The sequence below is a fragment of the Triticum aestivum genome, chromosome 5A (assembly GCF_018294505.1).
Source record: "Triticum aestivum cultivar Chinese Spring chromosome 5A, IWGSC CS RefSeq v2.1, whole genome shotgun sequence".
In the NCBI taxonomy this organism is placed as follows: domain Eukaryota; kingdom Viridiplantae; phylum Streptophyta; class Magnoliopsida; order Poales; family Poaceae; genus Triticum; species Triticum aestivum.
In genome coordinates this window covers 681,513,073-681,525,981 of record NC_057806.1, presented here as the reverse complement: position 1 = coordinate 681,525,981, position 12,909 = coordinate 681,513,073, and the positions used below count along the sequence as shown (strand labels likewise).

Here is a 12,909-nt window from a genome sequence, read left to right as displayed (position 1 = left end):
AAGTGACTTCCTTTGATTCACGTGCATTTGATGTAAGTTGCCGCCGTGAATTCGAGAAAGCATGTTTTTACCTCCTCTGGAACCATCCCAAGTCAGTTATGCACGTGCGAAGTATTCTGTGGTTTGATAGACTGATCATCTTCATTCCATATGTGTATCCTAGCACGCCAAGCCACTGACCGATTTGTTCAAGGAGAAGGATTATCTTCATAAGAGCTATCCGGACTTATGAAAGAACTTCGATATCCTCGCTGATGGTTCCCAACTAGAACTCGATAGTGTTTTATTGTAAGACTACCATGTGATCATGTTTGTCTGAGGCAGCGTGTTCACACATGTGTAGCAAAACCAGCTCATGTTTTGGAGCTTGCTATCGTAGTTCATTTCCCGAGAATCTCGCAACGTCATTTCGTCAATTTGTGTTGCAAACTTTCATTTTTCTTCCTAGGCTCGATGAGTTTGGAATATCCTGACACCAACCAGATCTGAATCTCAGGCAGACTTGATGGTTGGAATGTTCCCAAGAACTACAATATTGGTCCCTCTATAACCGGTAAAGTGGATGTCGTGGCCAACACATCTAGCCGGAAGACCCATTATTGTAGGCTTTTGATTGAGAAAGTTGGCCACCTCCCCATAGGGATTTCGTAGGATTTACTCCCTAGTTGCCCCTATGGATTTCTGTGTTCCGAAGTCCGACCTTTTTACTTGATGTTCTAGATATCAAACCATATCTATGAATGGGTTACACTAGCACATCAAGGAGAACATTAGAAGCGGAGTGCTAAATGTCTCTCGGTCGATCATCCAGATTTTCTTTCCTTGGCATTGCTAGGGTGAAATCTAAGAAAGTGTTATCTTCCTTTGCATCTGCATCATCCATCATCATTCATCATGGTAGCAAGTTGTGTTGCCAGGATCCTTGACATGGATGTTGGTAAAACCTTGATGAATATGGAAATGCTCAAGTTCTTGAGAGCACGCACAAGCGCTAGGTGTTGTCATCGGTACTAACTGGATTGCTCTCAGTTTCCTCGGCAATGCTATGACCTTTCAAACAGTGAATTCACTCTCTATTGTTGGGTTCTTTCCAGTTACCAGAATCATTCCCAGCATTTGCATTCTGTTCCCAGCTTGCACCGCCAATGTGCCATTCTACCATGGGTCTCTTCCATTTCCGATGGTAAGCAAATTCATCCATTGTGTTGTCTTCAACAAGGTAATCCACATCATCCAAGTCCGATTATGTCATTCTACCGACCCCCGCCAATCGATTGCTGTGATTTGCCTTAGGCTGATATAGAGAGTCTCAATGATCTCTATATCAAAGGTAATTCTTTTTGCCACTTAAGGTAATAATCTACGAATCACCCTCCTCCAGGATGTTTCGCCGTGGTATCATGGCAACTCAACTCCTCGCTACGTTGACAATCGTTTACCACCTTCTTAGGTGTGGAATTGTTGTCTACTTAGCGAGCCCTCGTCATCTGTCTCACTCCATTTCTTCAGAGGTATGCTTCGTGTCTCAGCTCGAGAGATGTTGCTATGTCCCATTCCGAGAGTTAATCCTGAGTTGTTCGACCTTCGAGAAGATGGATCCTTCTAGAGTTCCCTTCTCCTCTCGTTGTCATGTTGGTTGGAGTTCTCGGAGCAAGACATCAAGATAATGATGGTGATCAAATCAACACTCTTATGGAATGGACCCTGGATCGTGAAGATTATACTAGTTTGCGTTTCCCCTTCGTCTTACCCTACACTTGAATCTCGGGACGAGATTTTGTTTAGTGGGGGTGGGTTGTCACATCCCTAGCTTCTGGTGCTGCCTAGCGTTTGCATCATGTTTAAATTTCTGAAACTTGAACTGGGGAAATTTAGAAGCCTCAAAACCCTAAATAAAAGAAGGGCAAAAACCCTAAAAGCTCATTCATTGTTCCAAAATGCTGTTCTTGGATGTTTAATATTTTTGGCAAGGGTTTTGATCCAAACCAAAAATATTGAACATTTTTAAGGATTTATTTTTGGGACTTTGAATTTAAATCATTAGCCATTTGAATTTGAATTATATTCATATAACTAGAATATAATTTCAAATACCCCTGAAATATTTTATGAGCTTTTGGAAAAGTCCATCTAGCAAAATAAAAATATTCAGACGAGCTTTTGGCATTGTTTGAATTATTTTAAATTCAAAACAGTGGCAAAATAAATTAATAAAACAAACAGAACAGAAAAATTAAAAAAGAGAGAAGGAACTTACCTGACGCTTACCTGAGGCCCACTCACCTGTGCGGCCTGCTGCAGAAGCCGGCCCAGCCCACCTCCTCCTCTCTCTCGTCTTCCTCCCCCTCGCCCCGAAGCTGCTCGGTGGCGAGCGCCGACGCCGCCCCGGCCACCTCCTGTTTCCCCTGGCCACCTCCTGCTGCCCCCTCATCGCCCTGGACTTCCTCCGCGACGCCACGACACTTCTCCTGATCCCCCCTCACTCGGGAGCCCCTCCTCCTCCTCTGCTCTCTCTCTCTCTCGCGATCGACCACGAGCACCCGAGAGCACCGACGAGCTCCACCCCGGCCAATGTCCACCCCTCGCCTCGCCGATGCTTCCAGAAGAACCGCCCGCGCCTTCCTCATCCTCTCCACCAAGCCATGGAACTACGGACGCGCCACAACGTCGCCGGCATCGCCGTTTCCATCGCCGGCCGCCGAGGATCGCCGTCGTCAAATTCGTCGCCGTTCGGCCTTCCCCGAGCTCGCCTCCACCTCTATGGGATCCACGTGAGCTCCACTCCATTTCCCCTCCTTCGTTTTGCTCGTTCCCGTGCCATAGCACCCCCGCCCACATTCCCGAGCACCGCCGTCCGCCATGGCCGCGTAGCTCTCCTGACCTGAGCCCCTCTGCTCGAACCCGTGGCACCAGCGTGCTTCTGGTGGCCCGCGGATGCCATCTGGACCATCAGCTCCTCCCCTAGCGCGCCGCAGCCCCAACCCCGCACATGGCCGAACTCCGGCCGCCGTCTTGGAGCTCGCCGTCGTTGGCTCCGGCCACGATAGACCCGGCCTCCACCACCACTAGATGCGCGCGAGTGAGGGCCTCCTCCCTGTGCCCTTCTCTTGCCCAGCCGCCGTCTGTAGCGCAGCCCCGACGAACATCCGCCGCGTTTCGGGTCGCCGCCGGCCGAACTCCGGTGGCCAGTGACGTGGCGCTGTCATTAGCCACTAATGACGCCCTAACCAACCACCTAGCTCACTGACATCTGGGCCCCACGCCCTAGATAATCTAGGATTTATTTCTGTTTAGATTAGTTTATAATCACGCGGGACCCACCAGTCAGAGTTGACTGGGCTGACGTGTCCGTTGACTGGGCCCACACGTCAGTGTCACTATCCAGCACTAGTCACTCACCTGTGGCCCCCACAGGTCAGATTTGACCTGGACAACGACGTTGACTTGCTGACGTCACTGTGAAGTCATGCTGACGCAGTAATAGGTTTTCTGGATTTACTTTTATTCAGGAATTTCAGAAAATGATTAAAACTTCAAAAATTCATAGAAAATTAACCGTAACTCCAAATGAAATAAATTATATATGAAAAATTATCAGAAAAATTCAAGGAATCCATTTGTACCATTTTCATGCATGTTAGAACAATTTATAGCTGCTGTTTAGCACAAATCAATTAAATGGCATTTGAATAATCACATATGGAGTTTAAATTTGAATCTTGTATTCAAACCAACTTCATTTAACTTGTTGCTAGATGCATTAGCCCAAAACACATTCATTTTGTCATGTCATGATCATGCATCATATTGTGCATTGCATTGATTGTGTTTCTTCTGTGTTTGCCGGTGTTGTTCCCCCTCGGTAGACGTTGTACCGACGATGTGATCGTTGACACTGATGAAGACTCAATGTTATCTTCAGAAGTGCCAGGCAAGCAAAACCTCCTTGTTCATTCCGATAAAATCCCACTCTCTCGCTCCTGCTCTCTATTACTGCATTAGGACAACAACGATCCAACTGTTACTTGCTGCGGTAGCTGAACCCCTTTATCCTTTGCATGGCCTGTCATTGCCACAGTAAATAGATGAAACCCACTAGCATGAGTAGGAGTTGTTTGAGCCCTGATGTGCCTACTCATTCATGCTTGTTTGTCATGCCTGCTACTGCTTAGAGTTGAGTCAGGTCTGATTCATCGGGGATGAATCAGAGGCGTGTGAACATGTCCTGCTGTGTGTGAGCTAAGTGTGTGAACATGATTTGGTAAAGGTAGCGGTGAGAGGCCATGTAGGAGTACATGGTGGGTTGTCTCATTGCAGCCGTCCTCAGGAACTGAGTTCTGTGTTTGTGATCCATGACCAGTTACTACCACACATTGGGTTCCGGTAACTCGACCCCTCTCGACTTATTAATCAACATGATCTCTGTCCAGGAGTTGCAACTAGTTTCTGGTGTTTGTAGGTAGTGTTAGTAGTCTACCAAGTGGCACCCGGTACAGGTGGGCTTGGGACAGACTAGGCACAGTGGCACGGTGTACCAAGTGGCACCCGGATGGTGGGCTTGGGAACCCTGCTCACATCGTTTGGGGCCGTGAGCGACACCCCGGCCGAATCTCCTTGCGGATGGAACCCGAATAGGCGATAAACCTGGACGATAAACCTGAAGGTTGCCGAGGTACATGACGTGTACAGGGCGATAAGTGGCGGGAGCGTGTGTGAAGAAGTACACCCCTGCAGGGTTATCATTATCTATTCGAATAGCCGGATTCCTCGGATATGGAAACTTGGACCCCTTGCATAGTTCATAGACAAGTGAAAGTGGATACTCTAAAATACGCAAGATAAGCGTGCGTGCTATGGATGTCGTTCTCGTAGGGAGACGGGAGCGGATCCATAGTGGTGTATTGATATGGTGAATATGTGGACTCGTGTGCGCCACCTCAAAAGAGTTACTTGCAGTCGTAGTGTCAGGATAGCCACCGAGTCAAAGCTGGCTTGCTGCAGTTAAACTCCACCATCCCCTTTGTTGATAATGATGCATCTGTAGTTAGTTCTGATGTAAGTCTTGCTGGGTACATTTGTACTCACGTTTGCCTATTTTATGTTTTTGCAGAGAGACTTCGGTCTCGCTAGTAGTTCCACGTGGACTTCGACGTTTAGCTTGTTACCTCAGCTACGATCTTGTGCCCTCGGCAGAATCTGGTAGATAGTCAGGCTTCTCAGCCTCTTTCATTTATAGTTGTCTGTACTCAGACATGATAACTTCCGTTTGTGTTTTGACTTGTATGCTCTGATTGTTGGGTCATGAGACCCATGTTTGTAATATCTCGCTCCTCGGAGCCTAATAAATACTTGAGTCGTAGAGTCATGTTGTGATGCCATGTTGTATTTGCACATATCGAGCATATTGTGTGTATGATTGAAATGCTTGATATGTGTGGGATCTGACTATCTAGTTGTTTATCCTTAGTAGCCTCTCTTACCGGGAAATGTCTCCTAATGTTTCCACCGAGCCATGGTAGCTTGCTACTGCTCCGGAACACTTAGGCTGGCCGGCATGTGTCCTTCTTCGTTCCTGTGTCTGTCCCTTCGGGGAAATGTCACGCGATGAATACCGGAGTCCTGTTAGCCCGCTACAGCCCGGTTCGCCGGAGTCCTGCTAGCCCAGTGCTACAGCCTGGATTCACTCGCTGATGACCGACACGTTCGTTGCTGGGTCATGTATGCCTGTCCCTGTAAGTTAGTGCCACTTTGGGTTCACGACTAGCCATGTCAGCCCGGGTTCTTTGTCATATGGATGCTAGCGACACTATCATATACGTGAGCCAAAAGGCGCAAATGGTCCCGGGCCAGGTAAGGTGGCACCCGTGGGAATACCGTGCGTGAGGCCGCAAAGTGATATGATGTGTTACATGCTAGATCGGTGTGTGAGTTGGCTTTGCTTCAGTTTGCAGCGCACTCCAACCCCTCCACCCTGCATCTACTTGAGTTAAGAAGTGCTGATGACGTGCCCTGACCATGATCGTCTCTTGATTACTGTAACTGGTACTGTAGTTGCATCCGGTACGCTGTCAGCTGCTAACGCGTAATCCCTCGACCCATCGGGTTTGCCAGCTCGGTGTCCTTGCTCGATCGCCTAATTGATTGTTTGATTTGACTCCTGCCTGCTGCCGCTGCTGCTTCAGAAAACTAATCCCCTCTCTCTTTTTTCTGAACTGGCATGATTAAAGCAGCAGATCTCTGGGAGTATTTAACTGAATGAGACGACAGGGGAAGAGCGTAAGTGCGGTTAGTTCAAGCAAATCGAGTGGCACTAGTCGACAACTGGGCCCCGGATTCGACTGCCTTCCTCGTTAAGGAGTGTGCTGCAAAAACTTTACCCGAAGGAATGAAGCAAGCATGGAAAAGCAGGGAGGGGCGGCTGCCACGTAACTGCAGTTTCTAGGTAAAGTTACACATGATTAGTTAAACACCTGGAGGCCTGGTAAAAAGGTTGAGGGCATCATGAAACTGCCAGTGCAGCCGTGCAGGAGCTAGCTAGGGAAATATATATATGTTCAATGGGTCAAGCCAAGAAGACAGCGTAAGTTCAGTGGAGCAAGTAGTGAGCAACTGCATGCATGCATGCCCACCTAGTCTAGAGATGATTTCTCATGATTAATTACAGGTGCGTGTGCTGCCTGCACATGCAGGTCGTGTTTGGTGGTGGAAGCTGCGTGCCAGCCGTGCTAATAACAAACCTGGCCCCTATTTATGGCTAATATCAACCGATGAATCTGCCATGGACTGCTGTCGGTTTGACCGCAGTTGGAGGACGCCCATGTTCATGTTCCTAACAACCGGTTTGCAATTGTGCATACAGCTAGCCGTTGGAAACAGTTCAGTCTTTACCATGTGGCGGGCAGCTGTTAGCGTAGGTTATCACGTTAATGTTCAGTGTTAAATGCGCAAGTGCTGAACTCTAGAGCAACGTGGATCGTTGGATCAAAGTGATTCCATGGAGGTGATGAATTGGATCTGCCTAATTGCTGCTTTTTTTTTACATCTGTGAGTGGATTCACTGAATCATGATTTTTGTTTAGACAAACACTGAATCATGGTTTATTGACCAGCCACCATAAAGAAAGAAGATATGGAACTTAATTCACACAAAAGACATCATGGACTTGCTTAATGAGGACCAAGGAGGCGACTGCAACATGCAACGAGTCTCCTCCTGGCAATAAGAAATGCTAGCCTCATGAGTGGATAGTTGATAATCTTTCCTGAAAAAAAGCGAGAACTGGCTCCATCCATCCAGCAGCTTCTTTCTTAGCCCCGTCTTGTGCTCATCCCCACTTTGCCGGCTCCGTTACAAAGGATGATTGATTGATTGCTTTTCTTCCATCGTGGCCGTTTCCAGCTCTAATAATTAAGAGGACAAACTCAAACTTTTTTTTTTGGACACCAGAAAGAAACTCAAACTAGAGTATTGTTGTTGTTACCAACTTGCTTGTCCGGTTCAGCAAACACTAAACCTGGTGAATCTTTGCCCGGGTTCTTGTTAGGTTTCTTCTTGTTTTCTTGTTAGGTAGGCACCCAGGGTTGCTCGACACATGACAAAAGCACGTCTACAGTGTGGCCGATCCATGCGTCACGCATCACCCGAATAACTAAACCAGTTTTTGGAAGCTCTTTCCTATCAGGTGAGAAAGGGAGATCTCGCACACCACACCACACATCTCTCACGCGCAACGCAATGTACGTGTCCAAAATTCAGTCGATGCATATATAACTCCATTGCATTTTGCAAAACCGGCCAAGAAGATACCACGGATTCAGAGTGACGTAAAGTGTAAGCGAATAAGATAGGGTGCAACAAGTGTGTATCAGTTTACGACCCTGCAGTTGGTGCGTATCTGGCCGTCGCCGCCGGTGAGCACCCGGATGCCGCCCATCCTCACCATGGCGTCGCCGAACCTGGTCACGAACAGGTAGACGTTGCCGGCGTTCTGCGCCACGAGCGCGGCCGTGGCGTTGTCGGAGGTGAGCGTCTGGTCGGAGGCGAGGACGCCCTGGTTGGCCAGCAGGGCGCGGAAGTAGCCCGTGTCGAACGTGTCGGGGCTGCCGGCGTCCATGGGCACTGCGTTGGGGCTCCCCGGCGGGCACTGCCGCGCCAGCTCCGCCGCCTTGGCCGCGTCCATGGCCGGGTCCTGGCCCGTGCCCGTGGTGGCGTTGTACCCGTGCAGCCGCGCGCTGAAGGAGCTGCAGTGCGTCACGCCGATCGTGTGCGCGCCTGAACGCATACAAATGAGAAACGCAGAGAGTAAAAAAAAAACGTCACTGGCCGCCCGAAGCTGTCGATGTGAGCTGGGCTGTGGGTGTTTGAGTGGGCTGCTAGGTACCTGAAAGCGTGACCATGTCCTCCTGGGAGAGCCCATTCTTACCGAAGGCTTCCGTGAGATGGGCCACGTTCGCCGTGGGTGGGGGCAGGCTCGCCTGCGCGTCGGACGCCGCCGACACGTTGCCGTCCCTCCGCCCGGCCGGGACGCCGTACGGGCTACCGCCGGCCTGCCATTGTCGCCATTGACGGTGTGTGAGCAAGAGCTCAAAAAAGGCTGGCAGCAATGTGAGCCCTGTCACCGTACGTACCAGGACGACGCTGTCTCGTGCGGCGAAGGCGAGTATGTCGGCGCATGAGACGGTCCCGGCGCACGCGGCCTCGAGGCGCTTCTTGGCGGCGTCGATGACCTCGAAGCCCCTCAGGCTCTTGTTGGGCGGGGCGTCCTTCTCCGCCGTGCTGTTGGCCGTCGAGTCCAGCAGCACTGACGCGTCGCAGCCCTGACACGAACCATAGTCAACAGCTCGTCAGTACATCACTGACATTTTCAATGGAGCGCACGCCTGCATTGCAACCTGCATTTCATACTGGCTAGTCGATACACAGCTAAGTGCAAACCTTGACGAAGCAGTCGTGGAAGTGGAGGCGGACGAGGCCGGCGGCGAAGCCGGGGTAGGCGCTGACGGCCCTGCCGACCTCGTCCCTCACGATCACCTCCGCCTGGGGGCACGAGTGCGCGTAGAACCCTACCTGGAGCTGCGCCTGGCCTCGCGCCTCACCGGCCAGTAGCCACATTGCGACAACCGCGGCGCCAACCACCACGAGCAACGCCATGACCACTGTCAATTACAGTAGCTAGCTAGCTAGGTAGACGAACCGAGACCGCTGCGTCAAAATCTGCACGGCGCGGTCAAATTTATAGGGAGCAGATCGTGCCAAGGAGCGCGCTGGCTAGCTAGTTACTCTGGTCAGCAAAGGGACAGTTCGGCAGCGTGGTGCTACTTTCACTAATCAAATCAGTCACTGATAGATAGATAGGCATGTGGAGGCTGGCTAGAAACACGGCCAAGAATTTGGGGCATTGGCATTGGGATTAGCCAGTAGTGGGTGCAGCCGTACGCGCAAGTAGCCGGCAAATCAGGGGTCTTGTGTTTTCTTCTTCGGCTCCACTGCGGTTTCCAAGGGCCAAACTGGCTCATCTTTACAAATTACAAACTGGAGCTTGCTTGTGGGTCGATCAAGGCATCAGTCTGGTTGCCCGCTGTGATCCATGGGGACGGAGCCAAAATGCCCAACCATAGTGCTCTTCTTGGAAACGTTATAGAATGATGATGACAGCTCTCGTCTTGGTTGTGGTGATCGAGGTGGTTTTTGCAGGGCATGTCATGGTAGTAGATTTGGTACAAATGTAGTTTTACCTCCGTCCCAAGTTAACTGTTATAGATTTGTCTAAATATGGATGCATCTGACACTAAAACACAACTAATCCGGGAGGGACGGAGGGAGTACATGGCAAAACGGCATGCAATGTTTGTATAGGCTTCCAAATCATAGGAGGTGCATTGTACGGTGGCGAAAACGGTGCAAGACCTAATTGCACGTACGGTGGTGCATTGTACCCATGTGATAGTTGCCTTGAAGACTGAGGTCAGGTATGACATATGTGCGTTTGTGACCGTGTGTCTACACGACGAGGGAATAATCAATAATGTCAGTGCATGTTTTGCGGCAAGAAACGGCTACATAGGCGCGGCGCCCATGTGAGTGCGCGACAATCGTCCACTGACAGAGATACGTAGAGTATATGTTTTGTCCGGAACCACGCCATATATAGTAATGGTGCGACGTACGCTTACCACCTAATTTGATTATGAAACTGCAAGCGATGCTACAGTCAGTGGACTGAGAGTCAGGGCAGAGCTCCAGGTTTTGGTACGCGCGTCCAGGTAACGACTTGTCAGGACCTCTGAAAACTGATTCCTGCAGTGTCGATTTCTTCAGTTATCGGAGTACCGCTCCGCCTTTGCCGTAATCAAGCTCGACCTTTGATCTTCCATCCAACCGTCTACGCAGCCTCGCACTGAGCAGATGATGTTTTCGACGTTGATTCCAGATCCAACGGTCTTCGCTAGCCCATGGGTCGCTGTTTGAATTCCGACAAATGTGCACTGTTTACTTTACGCCTTTTGCTGATTCTGTAATGGCTATAAGGCCAAGCATTTGGGCACGTAGAGACCATATCTCTGGTATTGGGTAAAACCCTAGCTGCCGTGTTCCGGCTGCCCCCCTTTATGTGCATCTGAGAGTGGTGGCTAAGAACCCTAGAAACTTCGTGTCAAATCAGCTACTTTCTTGTCTGAAACCCATTTATGTTCTTTACTAGTTCAGTTAACTCTGAACCTTAAACCACTACTACGTGAACCCGCCGCGCAGCGCACGCACGAACGGCGCATTGGCGAGTAGCACAACACGCCCACAGTGAAATTCAGGGATAGGGTTAGTGGGGAGGAGGTCACGTATGTCTGTAAATTCAGTCCATGGTTAAATCGCTCGTATGTCTAGTATTCTTGTGCATTGGCACAGACAAACTTAAGGAAATTTCACAAGTCATCCGGGACCGGGAGTTGCAGGACAATACACGGATCAGATTGGCACTTGAGCTACCTACTACTCCTATAAGAGTAGTAGACTAGAAAAGGACTGTACATTCACGATTTCTTCCCTTACATATACAATGCAACTTCTATATCCGGACATTTCTGCCGCTAGAACTTGATGAGAGCCCAGACCACGGCGACGAAGATCACACCTGCGATGATCGACACGAGGATGCCCGTGCATGACCCGCTTTTCCGCATCCGTGTGTTGAGTGATTTGAGCTTCTTCTGCGCGCGCTGTAGACGAACATGACACAAGGACATGGATGTTAGTGGCGCACATACATACATCTAGCAGACTAGAAAGCTATCGATCTTGATGTAGTAATTATCATTTGGGATATCTATGATGGGAGGGAATGAGGTACCTGCAGCTGGTTGCTCGTGTCCTCCACCCTCTCGTCCAGATCATCCTGCAGCAACGATCATGTATAATGGTTTCAGAAAATAAGAACTCGTGTACTTGAAAGGACAAATTGACACCGGAATTTCAGGAACCAAAACAGATAGCTGGCAAGAAGACCATGCTTACAATTAGCCTGACGTGCAGGTCCAGCTCCTCGTTGATCGCCAGCGCGATGTGCTTGGTGCTGACTATGGTCTCCTCCAGCCTGTCTAGACACTCATCTTGCTCTGCATCATCATGCAAAGTTTAGTTCATCATGAGTTTGTTTAGTTGAGTATATACGCAGCATTGCAAAACATATGTTGATGCACGGCAATGGATGGAGTAACCAACGAAGCGTACCTTTCATGATGTTCCTCTGCAGCTGGACAATCTCTTCATTCTCCATGTTGGCCGTGCTCTTTATGTCCACCACCGTGCACCTGTCGTCGCTCGGTCCAAGCAGCTCGTTCCTGAAGGTTCAGAAAGTGGGAACACAGACAGGTTGTTTCAGCGTCAGTCAGGCAGGTTTTCGGGGTCATAAATTGAGTTCAGAAAAGAGTTCAGACTGGTCGTTGAAACTTGGCAGACATATTGTTTCAGCGTCAGTCGGACAGGTTCAGAGTTCAGAAATTAATTCATTCACCTGTTGGATGAGTGCTTCTTCATGGTGAACGGCGCGGCCACCTTCTTCACCTTCAGCTCCAGAGCGTCGAACTTCTCCGCCAGCTTGCGCATCTCCTTCACGTTTCTGCAATGCAAATCGATTAGTGTTATGCACCAAATACATCGAGTTATTTCTGTGCATTATTGTTAGGATTTTCTATAGTAGGAGGAGTAATAATATGAGTAGATGCCTGTTGGGGAGTCGGTCGAGGTCCTCCCTCATGAGGCTCAGCCGGGTCTCGAGGATGGCCACCTTCCGCCGGATCTCGCCGGTCCGGCGCTTCAGCTCTAGCGGCAGCGACGCCGGGACGGACGCCCTCTCGGCGATGTTCCCCATCACCTCGTCCACCAGCCTCTCGGCCTCCTGGAACCGCTTCGTCCATTGCTCCAATGGCGACGGCGCCGGCGTCGGCGCAAAACCTGAGGAGAGCAACACGTACCCACACGATCGACACAGAGTTAGCACGCATTGGCTGCTGAACAAGATCGGAACCGCGAATCACAGGAAGCAAGACGAACTCGGCTGATTGGTTGGTTACCCTTGTCCCTTGGGCTGGAAGGTCGCCATCGGGAGAGCCGGATGCGACCGGTTGATGTTGGACATTGATGTGCTCCTTCGTTCTTGCAAAATTGCCTATTCCTGATGATAGAACCAGCTAATTAGCTAAAAAAATCCTGCTGTTTATGCGGTGCGGCTTGGGGTATATGATCTTATTGGGGATGCACATGAACTGTGCCTTTTCCGTTTGGCGTCCGAGAAGGAGTCCAGTCGGGAGGGAGAAGGGACGACGACTACGACTTTGATTCAGGTTTGCTGTTCCGGTCGTCGGTTTCGATTCGACCTCAACCCTCCGGGGAGATTACGCATGGGCTTGGGCCTCCAT

At 50.0% G+C, this 12,909-nt stretch overlaps 2 protein-coding genes across 2 annotated transcripts; both read right to left on the bottom strand.

Moving 5' to 3' along the window:
* Positions 1 to 7,742: 7,742 nt before the first annotated feature.
* LOC123108376 (peroxidase 5) lies at positions 7,743 to 9,192 on the bottom strand. Its single transcript, XM_044530180.1, has 4 exons — positions 8,936 to 9,192; positions 8,629 to 8,817; positions 8,382 to 8,547; positions 7,743 to 8,272 (listed from the first exon to the last, which is right to left on the bottom strand). The coding sequence occupies exons 1-4, from the start codon at positions 9,149 to 9,151 to the stop codon at positions 7,866 to 7,868; spliced, it is 978 nt and encodes a 325-aa protein (XP_044386115.1). The 5' UTR covers positions 9,152 to 9,192; the 3' UTR covers positions 7,743 to 7,865.
* Positions 9,193 to 10,965: 1,773 nt separating this feature from the next.
* LOC123108375 (syntaxin-51) lies at positions 10,966 to 12,708 on the bottom strand. Its single transcript, XM_044530179.1, has 6 exons — positions 12,565 to 12,708; positions 12,006 to 12,445; positions 11,723 to 11,832; positions 11,507 to 11,607; positions 11,343 to 11,387; positions 10,966 to 11,211 (listed from the first exon to the last, which is right to left on the bottom strand). Exons 2-6 carry the CDS (start codon positions 12,095 to 12,097, stop codon positions 11,083 to 11,085), a joined length of 477 nt encoding a protein of 158 aa, XP_044386114.1. The 5' UTR covers positions 12,098 to 12,445; positions 12,565 to 12,708; the 3' UTR covers positions 10,966 to 11,082.
* Between the last annotated feature and the right edge of the window lie 201 nt (positions 12,709 to 12,909).

Excerpts from the sequence above, each read along its gene's own strand:
- LOC123108376 (XM_044530180.1), bottom strand. The coding sequence starts at position 9,151 with ATGGCGTTGCTCGTGGTGGTTGGCGCCGCGGTTGTCGCAATGTGGCTA. Across the intron at positions 8,818-8,935 it reads TCCACGACTGCTTCGTCAAG|GGCTGCGACGCGTCAGTGCT; the intron begins GTTTGCACTTAG and ends GGTTCGTGTCAG. Across the intron at positions 8,273-8,381 it reads GGACATGGTCACGCTTTCAG|GCGCGCACACGATCGGCGTG; the intron begins GTACCTAGCAGC and ends GTATGCGTTCAG.
- LOC123108375 (XM_044530179.1), bottom strand. The coding sequence starts at position 12,097 with ATGCGCAAGCTGGCGGAGAAGTTCGACGCTCTGGAGCTGAAGGTGAAG. Across the intron at positions 11,833-12,005 it reads AAGAAGCACTCATCCAACAG|GAACGAGCTGCTTGGACCGA; the intron begins GTGAATGAATTA and ends CTGAACCTTCAG. Across the intron at positions 11,388-11,506 it reads ACCTGCACGTCAGGCTAATT|GATGATCTGGACGAGAGGGT; the intron begins GTAAGCATGGTC and ends TCGTTGCTGCAG.